The sequence below is a fragment of the Manacus vitellinus genome, unplaced genomic scaffold, assembly GCF_001715985.3.
Source record: "Manacus vitellinus isolate BGI_N305 unplaced genomic scaffold, ASM171598v3 scaffold_2_pilon, whole genome shotgun sequence".
Lineage (NCBI taxonomy): Eukaryota > Metazoa > Chordata > Aves > Passeriformes > Pipridae > Manacus > Manacus vitellinus.
In genome coordinates this window covers 314983-329657 of record NW_021940208.1, presented here as the reverse complement: position 1 = coordinate 329657, position 14675 = coordinate 314983, and the positions used below count along the sequence as shown (strand labels likewise).

Sequence of the window (14675 nt, the reverse complement as noted above, 5' to 3'; positions counted from 1 at the left end):
AAAAGTATAGACTCACTTGAAAAGATAGTGTATTTCAGAAGCAGAGCTAGAAGTAAAGACCTTCTAGTGCTCACTTGTGGTGCTGCTAGTCCTGTTTCAGTTCATTTGTGTATATGGATTATCAGTGTAGAACTGTGATGTGTCACTCTTGAACCTATTCTTCCATTATACTAAAACAAAATGTGAAAATTACCATGAAGGCACAAGTATTTTTCTCCATGAATTGAAATTGCCTGAATTTCTGTGAATTGCTACTTTGCATTTTTGCAGCATAAAGCAGAAAATCGGTGGTTATAACTTAGACATACACACATGCTGTCACAGCCACCAGTTTTGTGTCTATTCCTCCTTGTCATTTATCCAGAGGAGCTCAGCCACTTGTGTGGAAAAACCTTTAGTAAAAAAATCATTACTTTGTGTGTCTGATTTTATAGCACTTCACACAGCAGAATTTCTGGTCCCAGGTCTCTGCTATCATGTCCAGGTTCCATCAATTCAAAAAGCATGGGAGAAGGGAAATCACAGAATGGTTTGCCTCTGTCCATCACCCTGCTCCCACCACTGCTCCAATGCAGCATGTGGGTGTCCCCATGTGTCTACTTCATATGAACAGGAGCTAAGCCTGCTCTCTCAGTCCAGGTTGTCCTCTATGGCCACCCTATCAAGGAGTAATAATTAGTTGTGTTTCCTTTTACCCATTTTCCCTTTAATCCATGTTGAAACATCCTCATTGTGATTGATTTATAGCAGTCACGCAGTGGAAAAATGTGTTGCTATAAAAATTCCCTTGTGTTGTTTTCCCATTAAGGTTCGTCTAGAATGGCCCACGGATCTGGCAGTCAATCCCATGGATAATTCACTCTACGTCCTCGACAATAACGTTGTGCTACAGATCTCTGAGAACCACCAAGTGCGCATCGTGGCGGGGAGGCCCATGCATTGCCAGGTGCCAGGCATGGATCACTTTCTCCTCAGCAAGGTAGCAATCCATGCCACACTGGAGTCTGCCACCGCCCTGGCTGTCTCCCATAACGGAGTCCTGTACATTGCTGAGACCGACGAGAAGAAGATCAACCGCATCAGGCAGGTCACCACCAATGGAGAGATTTCCCTCGTGGCCGGTGCCCCAAGCAGCTGTGACTGCAAGAACGATGCTAACTGTGACTGCTTCTCGGGGGACGATGGCTATGCCAAGGATGCCAAACTCAACGCGCCATCCTCCCTGGCGGTGTGTGCAGATGGGGAGCTGTATGTCGCTGATCTTGGAAATATCAGGATCCGCTTTATTCGGAAAAACAAGCCATTCCTCAACACACAAAATCTATATGAGTTATCCTCGCCCATAGACCAGGAACTCTACTTGTTTGACACCAGTGGGAAGCACCTTTATACCCAGAGCCTTACCACTGGAGATTATCTTTACAATTTTACTTATTCTGGAGATGGAGATATAACCCTGATCACTGACAATAATGGAAATTTAGTCAATATCCGAAGAGATTCCACAGGGATGCCCCTCTGGCTGGTGGTGCCCGATGGCCAAGTCTACTGGGTGACAATTGGTACCAACAGTGCACTCAAGAGTGTAACAACACAGGGGCATGAAGTGGCCATGATGACTTACCACGGCAACTCCGGTCTCCTTGCCACTAAAAGCAATGAAAATGGTTGGACAACATTTTATGAGTAAGTATATTATGAATATTGGGCTGCTGACTTCATTCTATGCTCTCTAAACCATGCAAGGCTGGTAAAATTTAATTCCCTGATCAGAATTATTGTCCAAATAAAATGCCAGAACAGAGAATATTAGATTTCACACAAAAAACAGTAGATGCTGGTAGTTAAGTGTATTAGAACTTGAATAAGCTCCCTCTACCAAGTCAAGAGTCAGACAGAGTTTCTGCTTAGTTTTTCTAAGTAATTTGGACACCCAGTTCTTAACTGTCAGGATTTAGGTTGCATGTCAGAAAATTTTTCTTGGCTTTGAAAGCCAAGTTCCATTAGATCCTCTTTTTCACAGCTTTTTACCTACTTCCTATGCTGCAGTGTCTTTTTTGTACTTGTTTGAAATGTCTGATGTAGAATGACAACTGGCAGTGACTAATGCCAGCTTACTCTGGAAACAATTCTGTAATTAATGGGTTACTCGATTCCGATTGTTGTAATTTTCCTCATTAAGCTTTAAAAGTAGTCTTGGAACTGTTCAAGACCATCCCTGCTCCAAAGAGTGTTTTGAGCAGAGAGAAGACAGGAGGCATTGAAAAACCTGGAGATGGCAGCAACTTGAAGATTTGTACTTCTTTTCTCTACTACCGTTAGCAATTCCCTGTTTATAAATACTGTGAAGACAACACATTTCTGGTATCAAATAGGAAAAAATAGACAACTGAATGGAGTCCAGAAAGATGATCTGCAAATGAATGCGGCTGTTGAGAACCCTTTTCCCTCCCTCTTCCTTAGTTCCATTTTTATTTACGAGTCTAGCCTCTTCGAAATGCTCCTTAAGTGCATAATTTCCCATATGGTTTGAATGGTTACATGGAAGTGTTCAGCTGCCATAATAATAGACCCATTCTAAGAATCCAATTTGGCTAGAATAGACAGTTCTCAAGATTACAAAGAAAAAAGTTGTTAAAGAAAGAGATTTAGGGAAGCAAAGCTGGCTGAACCCATGTACCCATGTGTTGATATGCAGTTGCTTTGGTTCTTTCTTTAAAATGTTCCAGGCCCAGTTTCAAATTTCTTTGCTTAATACTCACTGTTACTGATTCTGCCTTGAAAAGAACTGATGGAAACTCTGTGATGACTCTTTTGAAATGTTTGCATTCCATCAATGTTCTCCTTGCAATTACTATAGCAATATTCCTCAGTGAATCCAAGTTAATATCCTTCCATCTCTTACATTGGATTTGCTTGAGGGAGGCTTTAGGAAGGAAAAAGAGTGTGTTTTTCTCCATAGGAGTGGAAGCCAGCTATATTGTCAGGACTATTGCGCTAAATCAAGGAGATATTTTCTTTTTGCAAAGAACCCAATAGTTCCCATGCTTGAAAACAGATGTAGCCTCAGACAGTGAAGCAAACTAAACATTACAGCTAATAATGGTCAGATTTATACCTCAAACATAATCTTTTATTTTAAAGCGCGACTGAAAATATAAAGGAAATAAGACAGAAGCTCAAATCCAGCTTACTCTGTGGATATATTTACAACAGTGATCCATTATTACATGCTGCCCAACAAAATAGAGCATTTGTGAAAGTCATCATTCTGGTCATTTTATGCACTTTAGAAGAGTCATAAGAAAGCTTTTTAGAGCTAAATGGATGGCAGTATTCTCCAGTGGTTGGAGTATGGAAATCTTGACTAGAGCAAGTCAGCACTACATGATAGCACAGCATCACTGAAAGTAGAATTGGGAATGTGCCTTCAGAGATACCTCATCCAATCCTGTGATCAGTTATCTCTATTCAACTGTTCCTGACAACTTCTGATGCAACTTTAAAAAAATATGGGGTAAAAGCCTATATCTGAATTAGTTACCTCAGCCTCCCTTTATAGGCAGGGAAGAGAAACAGGCACTTTCGAGGTGAGTTTCTTATGAGTTATGTCAGGTGCCTGCTTTAGGATGAGATGAGACAAGTTGTATTCTGAAAGTTTCTCTCTGCAAAGGCAGTACAGAATGATGAGTTTAGATACAGATGTTTACATTTCAGATATCTACAATTTGGTCAAATGGATCCTGTCAAAGTCATCTGAGTTATTTATAAAAATTGTTAGTCATAACAATATATTTACCTATTTTATTGTTACTGTTAGAAAGCTTTTCTTTGTATGCTGAGACTAAATCTTTCTTGATTGAATTGGAGACTATCCCTCTTCATGCTGTCTTATCCCACCCCACCACATCCTATCCTATCCTATCCACTAAGGACTTGGAAAGCAAATCAGTAAATTAGCAGGGATTGATTCTGTTCCAGTTTTGCATATGTAACCTGGGAAAAAATTATAAAATTAGAAAAATAGTAAATAAAGGTGAGATATTTAGATTGCTTGATGAAGTAGGTTTCATTTAAACAAAATATGTCTAATGCCAAGGGTACACATGTAACTGGGCTAAGCATTGACTCTCAGGAGCTCTAGTGAGCAAGGCATCAAGTCATTCAGTGTGATCCTTAGCATAATTCCACAGCAAATCTGTCTAACTTGTTGGTTTCATGGACAAATCAACATAATACATTTACTCATTGCACTCTACTTGTAGTGGGTAGTAGGAAGATGATGTGACTAATAGTGTCAGTTCCGATGTTTGCAATTTAGGAAGGATAGTGAAAATTGAAGTCGGGGCAGAAAAGCTCTACAAAAATGCATTCATGGGGAGAACTAAAAAGATTTGATCTATTTATCTCAACATGAAGGAGACTGTCTAGATCACAACATGTCAGCCAAAACTATCGCCTACAGAGGGACTCTCAACCTAGCAGAGAAAGGCCTGAGAAGAGTAAGAGAAAGCAAAGCTAGAGACATTGAAGTTGACAAGAAGTTGTGGTTTTGTAAGGCTGAGATGACCTAACTGGTAGAGTGACCAACCATGAAAGCGGTACATTCTCCATTTCTTGGTGTCTCAGAGCAGGACTCTAATGCCTTCCTTAAAATATATTCTCACCAGACAGAAGATTTGTGTGACTCAAACACATGCTACAGGGATGAGTGCAGGCATGGCAGGATGAAGTCTAAGTTCCTTGATAACCAAGAAGCTTAAGAAGATGCTGTAAACCAAATCAACATTCACTACCTTCAGGTTATTGGTTTCTCTATCAGAATATCAGGGAAAGTTAAGTGATTTAGTTACCAAGAATAACTGGAAGGTGCTCTGAGTATTTTTTAGTCCTGGCTGAAGGGGAAGGTGAAGTTCATATTTCTGTTTTGCTCATGGACAGAGAAATAAAGGTATCAAATCTGACTTGGAGGAAAAGCTTCATGTTTCTGAGTGCACATAATAGTTGTTTATGGGCCAGGGCAAGCTGAACACCACTGTTTAAAAAGTTAAGAGTAAAGTAAATCCAGCTGGCAAGTTTACACTGCACTAGTGGCCTGAAGAAGAACATCCTTACAAGATTTACCTTTACCTGACTGTCTACAGAGGTGCAAAACCAAACATCCAACATGAAAGGGCAATGGTGATGTAAGAGTGGCATCACTATATGTGTCCGTCATAGAATCATAATATCATAGAATAGTTTGCATTGGAAGGGACCTTAAAGAACACCTAGTTCCAAGCAGCATAGCCAGCATCTCTGGTTCTCTTCCAGTTGCTGTTCTTACCAGGGCATTTCTTAGCCTTTATCATAAGGCTGCAAAGAGCATATGGGCACATTGGTGTAACTATGGAGAGGAGAGAAGGAGGCAGGAGGTCTGTCTCCAGGGCACACCAGGGAACCCAGGTTCTCCAAGGCTTCAGGATGGGCTGGCACACAGTCCCTTCATTTCTGTGGAGAAAGGAATGAAACTGGTGCTGTCTTCAGGCAGTGGCAGAGTTGCTCATAGGACTTACAGCTTTTCCTTTCACTCGTCTACACCCAAGCCTGCTCTAACAATGCTGTTTTGTCAGGTTTAGCTCTGAGTAAGGTTCAGTGTGTAATGGTGTGCAGTTTCCCCTTTCATTTGAGAGTGAAACTTAGCTCCCTGCAGTAATTAGCCTGTCCCCAAGGCCTATCTACAACCACTTTGAGGATTTTAGCATTATATAGGCCTTCCCTGCCTCTGCAGAGAGCTTGACATTAGCTGTCAGTTAATGCAATGCAGCCCAGCTTGGCCGGTAACTGAATTAAAGACTTGCCTTCCCATTGAACTGGTGACAGCGATAATCAGCAGCAAAGGAAGTTGATCTGGAAACTCAGCCAGGGAAATGACTTCTTGTTCAGCTCCTCCAGTCAAAGACAAGGGATGCTGTATGACTACTTGCTGCTTTGTTGTTGCTGCTTTTCAACTTGACCTGAAAAAAATTGCTACCAGCCTTTACAAAGTTTCTTAGCAGTTGCTGTTTGTCTGCTTCAGAATCCGGAAAGTCTTATTAATGGATTTGTTTAAATCAAGAATATGGCAATTATCTTGATTAGTTCACTGAGATGTTATCACTGTACATTAATTCAATTTCCCTCTAAGCTGAAGTCAAACCTTCTATGCATTATTTAACCCAGATGAGGCTCTTTTGCTTAGATCCTTTGTGTGCCCAATTAGTTTTGAAGGTCGCCTCCTCCCATACAGACTGAAGTACTTACACACAGCTCCAGCCAAGCCCAAGAAATTCAAAACCTTTTCATGGACTCCCCAGGAAGCGGCTCACAGCTGCCTGAAGGGCAAAGATCTCATAGAACCAGGTCTTCTGATGGGTGGTAAGGGGAGCTTTGACCCGTAACGTTGGATGCTGTTTTACAGAAAACCAAACTCTGCCAAACCTCACACATTGTAATGGATGGAAAGTAGAAGCCAGCTGGACTGAGCATGCAGGAGGACCTTGAATGGGTTCCCAGTGAACCCCAGGGCTCAACAGAAGTCCCACCCCAGCACCAGCAGCATTTGGTTCCCAAGCCAATGTCCTGGTCTGTGTGACTGTGGTACCAGAATTGGGCAACATGGTCAGCATCTACCATGATGAGATGCAGACTCAGTCTGCTTTGCAGTTGGTGTAAAGGCTTTGAGGATTTTTCCTCTCTTAGGCAAAACCAGAGTTAAATAATGCGTATTGCCCTTATAGGAGCAGCCACCTCTTGACTCAGAGAAAAGCTGCCTTCCTGCATTAATAACATCCCTTTATCACTTGGTGATTTATCAGGTCGTACACTGAGTTTTACAGAATTTGGTGGTATCCTTGGTTTAGAGTGGTTCAAGTGAAGCTATCGTTCTACTCCTGCAGCAGACTGGAGTATGAGAAACATCTTGGCTTTTGCCCTCCCTCCTCTTTTAGCAAGATATCTTTGTTCCACTTGCTCCACAGTTTCTACATGATAAATTATGAAATTCTCATCATTGTTCCTCAGATGAAGCTACAGTGAAACTCTGCTAAGTGCCGTGATAAAATAGCCCTTTTCCAGTGCTCTCACTAAATTGTGAGGTCATATTTTGAGCCATTGGCCTGCCCTGAAATGAATGCTTGGTGGTAGAGTTTAGTTGAGAACCAAGGGAATTATGAGAATCATAAGAGCTACAGAGAGATCTTCGTCTTCTTGTTTGGGCAGTCAGAAAATTCAGCAGACTGTGACCACAACCTGGCCTTGGGTCATTAGGGAGAGGACTTGCCTTCATGCATATTTGAGTACTATCGGTTTGTCTGTTATAGATTTATTTTTAATGTTCTGTTTAATGTTGTTTGAAAAACTGAGATGAGGCAAACTTGTTCAGAGGCGTCGGGTGCACGTCAGTATAATTGCATGCAAAATATAGTTTGCAAGGTCCGTTTAGATACTTTGGCACTAAGTGCAAAATTATTATTGTGATTTTTTTCTGATCTATTTGAGTGGTAGTTTTAAAAGGTTGATGAAATGTGAAAAAGCTAAAATGAGAAAACCCAGAAACTCAGGCAAGGAATTGATTTCTGAATAGATGGTACTTAGGATGCTCTTTAATTCCCAAGGCCCAGATCTCTACACAATGGTAATGTGATAAATGAAAGCTCTGAATGTTTACAAGCCAACAATTAGGCCTCATAAGCACCACATACCATTTTAATTCTGTGCATTGAACCTTAGCTAAATACATTTCCAATTGGGAATGGATGGCAACGGCTTCCTTTGCTGGCCTAATAATTGTCACTGTAAGTGCTGAGGCTTTGCAGCAGGTTTGAAAGGGAGGCAGCAGCTGTGTTAGCAGGTGATGGATTCATTGCTCCAAGTGGCTGCTGTGTGTGCTCCTGTGCTTCAGTATTTCCTTAATGCTGGGGCTTTCAGAGCATTTGGAGAACACAGAAGTCTTAGGCTGTGATGAAAACTGGCCGACCCTTAAATCCCGATGCTGCGGAAACAGACTAGGCAGCTTAGCTGCAAAATGAGGTGACTAGGGGAGATTTATGTTACTGCAAATACCAGGGCACACCTGCAGCTACCTAAGAGCCAGTCACTTGGCTGGCTCTTAGGTAGCTTCCTCTCCAAGCTGAGATGTGCCCTGTAAGTGCCTTTATGGGGCTGAAAGCAGAGGTGGAAGGAGCTGACTCATTTAACTCGTTAAGCATATTATCTGTTTGGGATGTGCAAGTCTTCAAATCCCTGGGAGACTGTGGGTTTGTGATAGATGATATCAGGTATATGTTGTGTGAGCTAAAGCAGGGGAAAAGGGGAAAATGCTCCAGTCCTGAGCAAAGCAGAAAAGAGAAGAGGAACTGCTTGCCAAGAGGAAAATGCTGTGTGTATACATGCTAACTGGCTTCCCACACCTCCTTTTGCATTGTCACCACAGTGGTAAAAGGAGTTTTTGTCCACGAGTATTTTACACTTCATCTGCCACAATTAAAAATAATAATAAAAATGGGGGCATTCAAATTGTGCTACCTTCTCACCTTTCACCCTTTGTAAGGCAGGACCTCCTTGCAGCTGCAAAATCAGTGAGCTGTCACCCCCGAAGACAGTACTTGGCAGGTCCCTGCCTGGCTGCTGGGCAGAGAGAGGTGCAGCAGCTCCTGCACATGCAGAAAACACAGATGTTCCTGGTTCCTTCTGGTGGACATTAATAGGGTGACTAAGGAGGTGCCAAAAGTCTGATGTACATGTGCAGACATCTTAAACCAGTTCCAGCAGACCATTCCAGACTGTTCTGGCCCAAAAGGAGCCTTGCTTCTCAGGATCCAAAGTCCCAAATGGAAATCCTTTCTCTTGATGAAGTTCTTGATGAAGTACAAGTTCTTGTGAATTTTGTACAGCTGTAAAAATGTAACCATGTAAATTACGTGTATTGTACTTAGTCATTTTGAATTTACCAGAAAAATGTGTCCACAAAGGTCTAAGCGCCATCACACTCTTTCATGCTCTTTTTTCATGCTGTTTTAACCTAATTTGAACAAGCAGAGGTTACTGGCAGATTTCTCTAGTTGCATATTTGCAAATATTACATATTTGCCCAGCAGAGGTGGAGGACCATTTGTGAGAGTGCTGGGAGCTTGAGGTCCAGGAATATTAAAAAAAAGGCACTACTTAAATAGTATATAAAATAATATTTATTTTACATTACATATTATTATATAAAAAGACATGACACGCCTTTTAATAAGGACATGCAATGATAGGATAAGGGAAAATGGCTTTAAACTAAACAAGAGTAGGTTTAGATTAGATAATAGGAAGAAATTCTTTACTGTGAGGGTGGTGAGGCACTGGAACAGGCTGCCCAGAGAAGCTGTGGCTGCCCCATTCCTGGAAGTGTTCAAGGCCAGGTTGGATGGAGCTTTGGGCAACCTGGTCTAGTGGAAGGTGTCCCTGCCCACGGCATGAGAGATGAAACGAGGTTATCTTTAAGGTCCCTTCCAAGCCAAACCATTCTGTGATTCAGTGTTTCGATGAATAGAGTTAAAGCATCTGGATGTCTGCTGCTGCCTGGGGCTGTTAAACTGAGTATCTACAGGGTTTTGAGACTTTCTTTAAAGCTCATAAGTAGGGCTTGCATGGAGTATAAGTTTTGTGCTGACTCTCAGCATTTTGCTGAGTGTCACTCAGTTAAGATAAAACCTATGACTCAGAGGACATTAACTCAACACTTTTCACATGAAGAAGCCCTCTGCCTGCATCCTGGCTTTTGCTTTCCTTATCTCCCTAACCTGCAGACCCACTTCCTTGCACACCTGTATTACACCAAACTCACCTCTTAGGCTTCAGACTGGTTTATATGTAGGACTATTGATGTTGTGGTAGAAGGAATTTGGGATGTTACACAACACACCTTCAGTGATAACAATGTTTTCTCTACTCAAGGGAGACACCAAATCATCTCCCATGTGTCCTGTCTCAGCAGATGGGGTAAAGATGTCACCTGTGATGTTTTCTGTTTAAGATTCACATGCTGTTTTAGGAGGAGATGGGCAGATGACTGGAGGCAGTACAAGCAAAACACATAAGTCTCAGTGCAAACAGGGCAGCCACAAACCTGGAGTAAACTAGTACTGGGAGCACTTTAGTTCTGGCTCTTTCAAGGAGATGCAGTTCAGATCCAGGCTGTGTGCTGCTAGTTGCTTGGAAAAGCTTTAACTGATCTCTGCCAAACTCCTGCAATGCAGTCCTGATTTTGTCCCTTTCTTGTTTGTTTCTTTTTTTCTTCTTCTTTCTTTTCCATTTCGCAAGTGGATGATTGATTGCCAGGATCTGGCAAGGCTGTTCCCCATGCTTGGATAATCCCATGATTGATAGGCTGACACTGTGGAGGGCCAAATGCTTTCTTCTACCTTGCTACATTTCCTTCTGCCAGTGGGCAAGAAAAGCCTCATGTGATGATGTCTCCAAACCTGAGGGCTGGAGAGACTTGCAGTGAGGTCACCCACTTAGTCACTATACACTAAATATTAAACTTGGACAAAAATCACTTTTTCAACTAGCCCTTCCTCACACTAAATCACTGTCAAATGCAAAGTTACCAGCACTGTGTCCAAATCTGGGAAAATGAGAATGGAAGACAAGAAATATTTCTTTTCCTGTGTAGTGTGGAGCCAGTCCAATGACTGCTCAATGGGTTGCAGCTTGAGAGTACTTTGTGATTCCCTTTCCTTTCCTTTCCTTCCCTTCCCTTTCCTGAAATTTCCTGAAATTTCCTGAAATTTCCTGAAATTTCCTTTCCTTGTTTTTTCTTCTTTTCTGTTTTCTCTTCTCTTCTCTTCTCTTCTCTTCTCTTCTCTTCTCTTCTCTTCTCTTCTCTTCTCTTCTCTTCTCTTCTTCTCTTCTCTTCTCTTCTCTTCTCTTCTCTTCTCTTCTCTTCTCTTCTCTTCTCTTCTCTTCTCTTCTCTTCTCTTCTCTTCTCTTCTCTTCTCTTCTCTTCTCTTCTCTTCTCTTCTCTTCTCTTCTCTTCTCTTCTCTTCTCTTCTCTTCTCTTCTCTTCTCTCTCTTCTTTTTGTTTGGTTTGTGGGTTTTGCTATTAGATGGGATCTATTTTCTTATTCCCCAGCTCAGAGTAATCCTAAAGAGAAGCATCAGGAGCTCCTCAACCATTTGCTCCCTCCAAGGTCTGATCATCTGAATCCAGATCCCCTCTAACACATTTCCTCCCCTATTCTTAAAAGTGTTGAGCAGTGGGGTTTCCAGCACTCCATCTCTTCCTCTCCTTGGAGCAACAATGGACCTTGAAAATATTCTAGAGCTTCTAACCTGAATTTTCCTTGATTCCATTCAAACTGATTACTTTTTGTCACATCCTCAATAGACATGACGAGCAATTAATTATAATCTGCTTCAGAATATCCACTGTCAGGGTGGTATTTTCCCATTTTCTTGTCTTCCCTTTTCTAAACCAACTCTTTTATTTTGGCTTTGCCTCTTAGATCATGTTTTCTAAACTTGTTATCCTTAATGTATCCTTTATATTACTTTGTCATTCTGAGGAATGGTGCCCTTCACTGGACACTGTGATCCATCAAAGGCTCACCACTGCATAGGGCAGGAACACATGTCCTCTCTGCTCACCCAGCATTCATTTTGCATCCCCAAGTGATATGTTTTCATAACATCATCTTCTTGTATATCATATAAATCATTCTTAAAAGAGGGGCAGGACTTGAAAAAAGTCCAACATTTATCACTGACTGATTTGCTGGAATTTTCCTGTTGTTTCTCCCTGACTATTTAAATATCCCTTCCCTGAAGGTCCATCTTATCAGAACTTTCAACAGCCCTCCAGAGATAAGCCAGTAGAGCTTCCTACTACCCTCAATTTCAGACTACAATAGCCTTGTTGCAAAGGTCCCTTGCCAACCCTCTGGCCCTAGCTCAGTCTGTAACCCACAGGCACCTGTTTTGTAATGCCACAAATGAGAGGCAGGATGGTGTTTGCTCTGTCAACTCAGGAGGACTCTAGACACAAGTGTCTGCTTATCTTTTTATCGAAAAATAACTCCCCCAGCTTGTTAACTGCTGTGGGACCTGCATGTATGGAGCTTATTTCATCTGGGTCTTGGTACATGGGTGTCCACATCACAGAAACCTTCCCAGATGGCACTTATGTTGATTCCTCATTGGAAAAGCCAAGGACACAGTAGGGGTGAAAACTGGTCTGCTTTTTTACGCTTTTAAATCGGTCCTTCCAGATGGTCCTAGTAAAGTAAAAGGTAGGCACTGGGGTTTCAGCTGTGCTCGGGGCTCTACACCATGTTCACAAAGGACAGTTCTCTTACCTGATGTGACCAATCTGGCAGGCCCTTGATGCTATCTTAACATTTAGCTTTTAAATAAGATAGGAAAAAAACTAAAAAAAATAAATTGCTGAAAAGCTCAGGGCACAGCCAGACAAAACAGTTGATGGCCTTCAGAAACTCATAGTTCTGCTAGACAGGATTCACAAGCCAGTGTGTTTTCCTAAGTCACCGTATAGTGGAAGAGCAATAAAGTTACTCTCGTAAACAAGAAGCATGGTTCAGGTGAGAAGAATTGGAAAAATATTGTTAAAATGCAGGCTAATACATATTTAGTCACTTTCTGTTCATTTTCTTCAGCTAAAAGCTGTGATTTTCTTCTCATGAAGCCAGAAAAAGTCAGGACAGCCTGACAGAGTGACAATGCATTTTTCTCTGGGAGAAATCTGGATGAAGACTTGAAGACTTGGTCTCTGCTTTATAGGATGATTCCTGCCTCCCACCTCTCTGTTGATGCTGTTGACTTCACTCCACCCTCTCTTTCAGGTACGACAGCTTTGGCCGCCTGACCAACGTGACCTTCCCTACTGGCCAAGTGAGCAGCTTCCGCAGCGATACCGACAGCTCCGTGCACGTCCAGGTGGAAACCTCCAGCAAGGATGATGTCACGATAACAACCAATTTGTCAGCATCCGGAGCCTTCTACACCCTGCTCCAAGGTGAGTTGGCCACTGTCCCTCTCCTGACCAATCTGCACAAAAATCAGGAAACAGGCATCGTCTTGATAATCCCAGCACCAAAAATCACCTGCATCCCCAGTGCCCGAGAGCTCCCCACATGCTGGTACAGACACACACTCACAGCTACTTAGCCACATTCCCAAGCACAGCAGTTGCTCTGCAGCTGTTTTTCTGCACTCCCAGCCGGTCCCCTTGCCGTGCAGTCTCATGCAGTACAATCCTCCATCATCATTACCATTATTGTTGTAATAAAAAGGGTTACATAAATCGAACCACACTTCCAGCCATCCCCTTTGCTTCAGTCTCTTAATGGCTTCTAATTTAACAGTTACTCTCCTCCTGGAACAAGCTTCCAGCTGGTTGCTGAAGATCTGATTCTTTGTTCAGTGGCTGTTCAAACGTCCACAAAGAAGCATCCAAAAAAATTACCATTCCTGTGCCCAGTAGGTCTGCATTAGAACTAAAGGGCTGGTGTGGAGAGGCACAAGGGACAAAAGAGAAGTGGGCAGCCACTGTCCACTGGTGGGACCAGTTTGTTGCTGTGGGAAATGAGCACAGTTCTGTCTCTGGTGAGAAGGTGAGAAGCAGAGGACTGATTAGGTGGAGGAAAGGTGATGAAGTGGGAAAGAAAAGAGGAATAAATATCAGGGGATCGCTGTGCTAAAATACTGGTAGGGGCAGAACCTGTACTGCACAAACAATGCCAGCCTGGATCTCCGGGTTCTGAAGGCTGAAGCCTCTTTAGGATCAGGATGAGCTATCACCACTGTTCCCTGGAGCTTGGGGAAAGGAAAGGAACTTTCAGATTCTGCTTTCTTCACTCTCCAGATTTCATTTAGTCTGTCCCTGATGACAATGGGCTGTTAAACATCTTTTCACCTTGTAAGGAACAACCTGCTCCAAGTGAGACAAGCATGTTCCAGAGTGACATTTGTTCCCACATCTCTGGGACACACATTTCCCTCCCCCTCCCTATAACACCAAGCTTTCCTAAAAGAAAGTGCCTGTTATGCCTGAGCACTGATTTTTCTCCTTCTGGAGAGGGCAACTGAGAGGGTGCCAGCCCCCTCAGGCTGTCCTCATTATTCCTGTAGGGAAACACAATGACATTCTTTACTTGAGCTTGCAAGGCAGATCCAACCTACCCCACCCCATCCCATTCACTCACATTAAGACACGTGGCAAGTGCACAGACGTGAGGTTGGTATCAGCTCGAGAGCCTAATTAAGCAATAGAGCCCACTGTTGGGTGCCCTTCAGTGAGAAAATTGACTGTGATGTGATTTACACCCTCAGCACCGAAGGCACAGTTACATAATGCTGCCACAGTCAATTCTCTCATTGTCCTACCCTCTGGCACAGGAACATTCTGGCCATTAGGACATACAGAATTACAAACAGCGTAACCATCTTCAGAAGTATAAAATTATTAAACTGTTTGTATCTGAAGAAATTCATCTTAAAACGAAGATCTGGATAATGTTGCAGATGAGGTGACTTGGTGAGCCAAATTCTTGGTGAACCTTTCAGGAAACCTGGATCACGCTGTGAACAGGTAAGGTCTGACAAGACATTTTCAGAAGGTTACAAATTCCTGTAGGATGGATTTATGAGCTTCT

The 14675-nt window shown here is 42.5% G+C and overlaps 1 protein-coding gene across 1 annotated transcript in view; it reads left to right on the top strand.

Annotated features, from left to right (window-relative positions):
* The window catches only part of TENM4 (teneurin transmembrane protein 4), a 349236-nt gene that overhangs the window by 306009 nt on the left and 28552 nt on the right, over positions 1–14675 (top strand). The window contains exons 23-24 of the mRNA XM_018071344.2: positions 809–1686; positions 12864–13036. Of these exons, the coding sequence (XP_017926833.1) occupies positions 809–1686; positions 12864–13036 (1051 nt within the window). The remainder of the gene's footprint in view (positions 1–808; positions 1687–12863; positions 13037–14675) is intronic.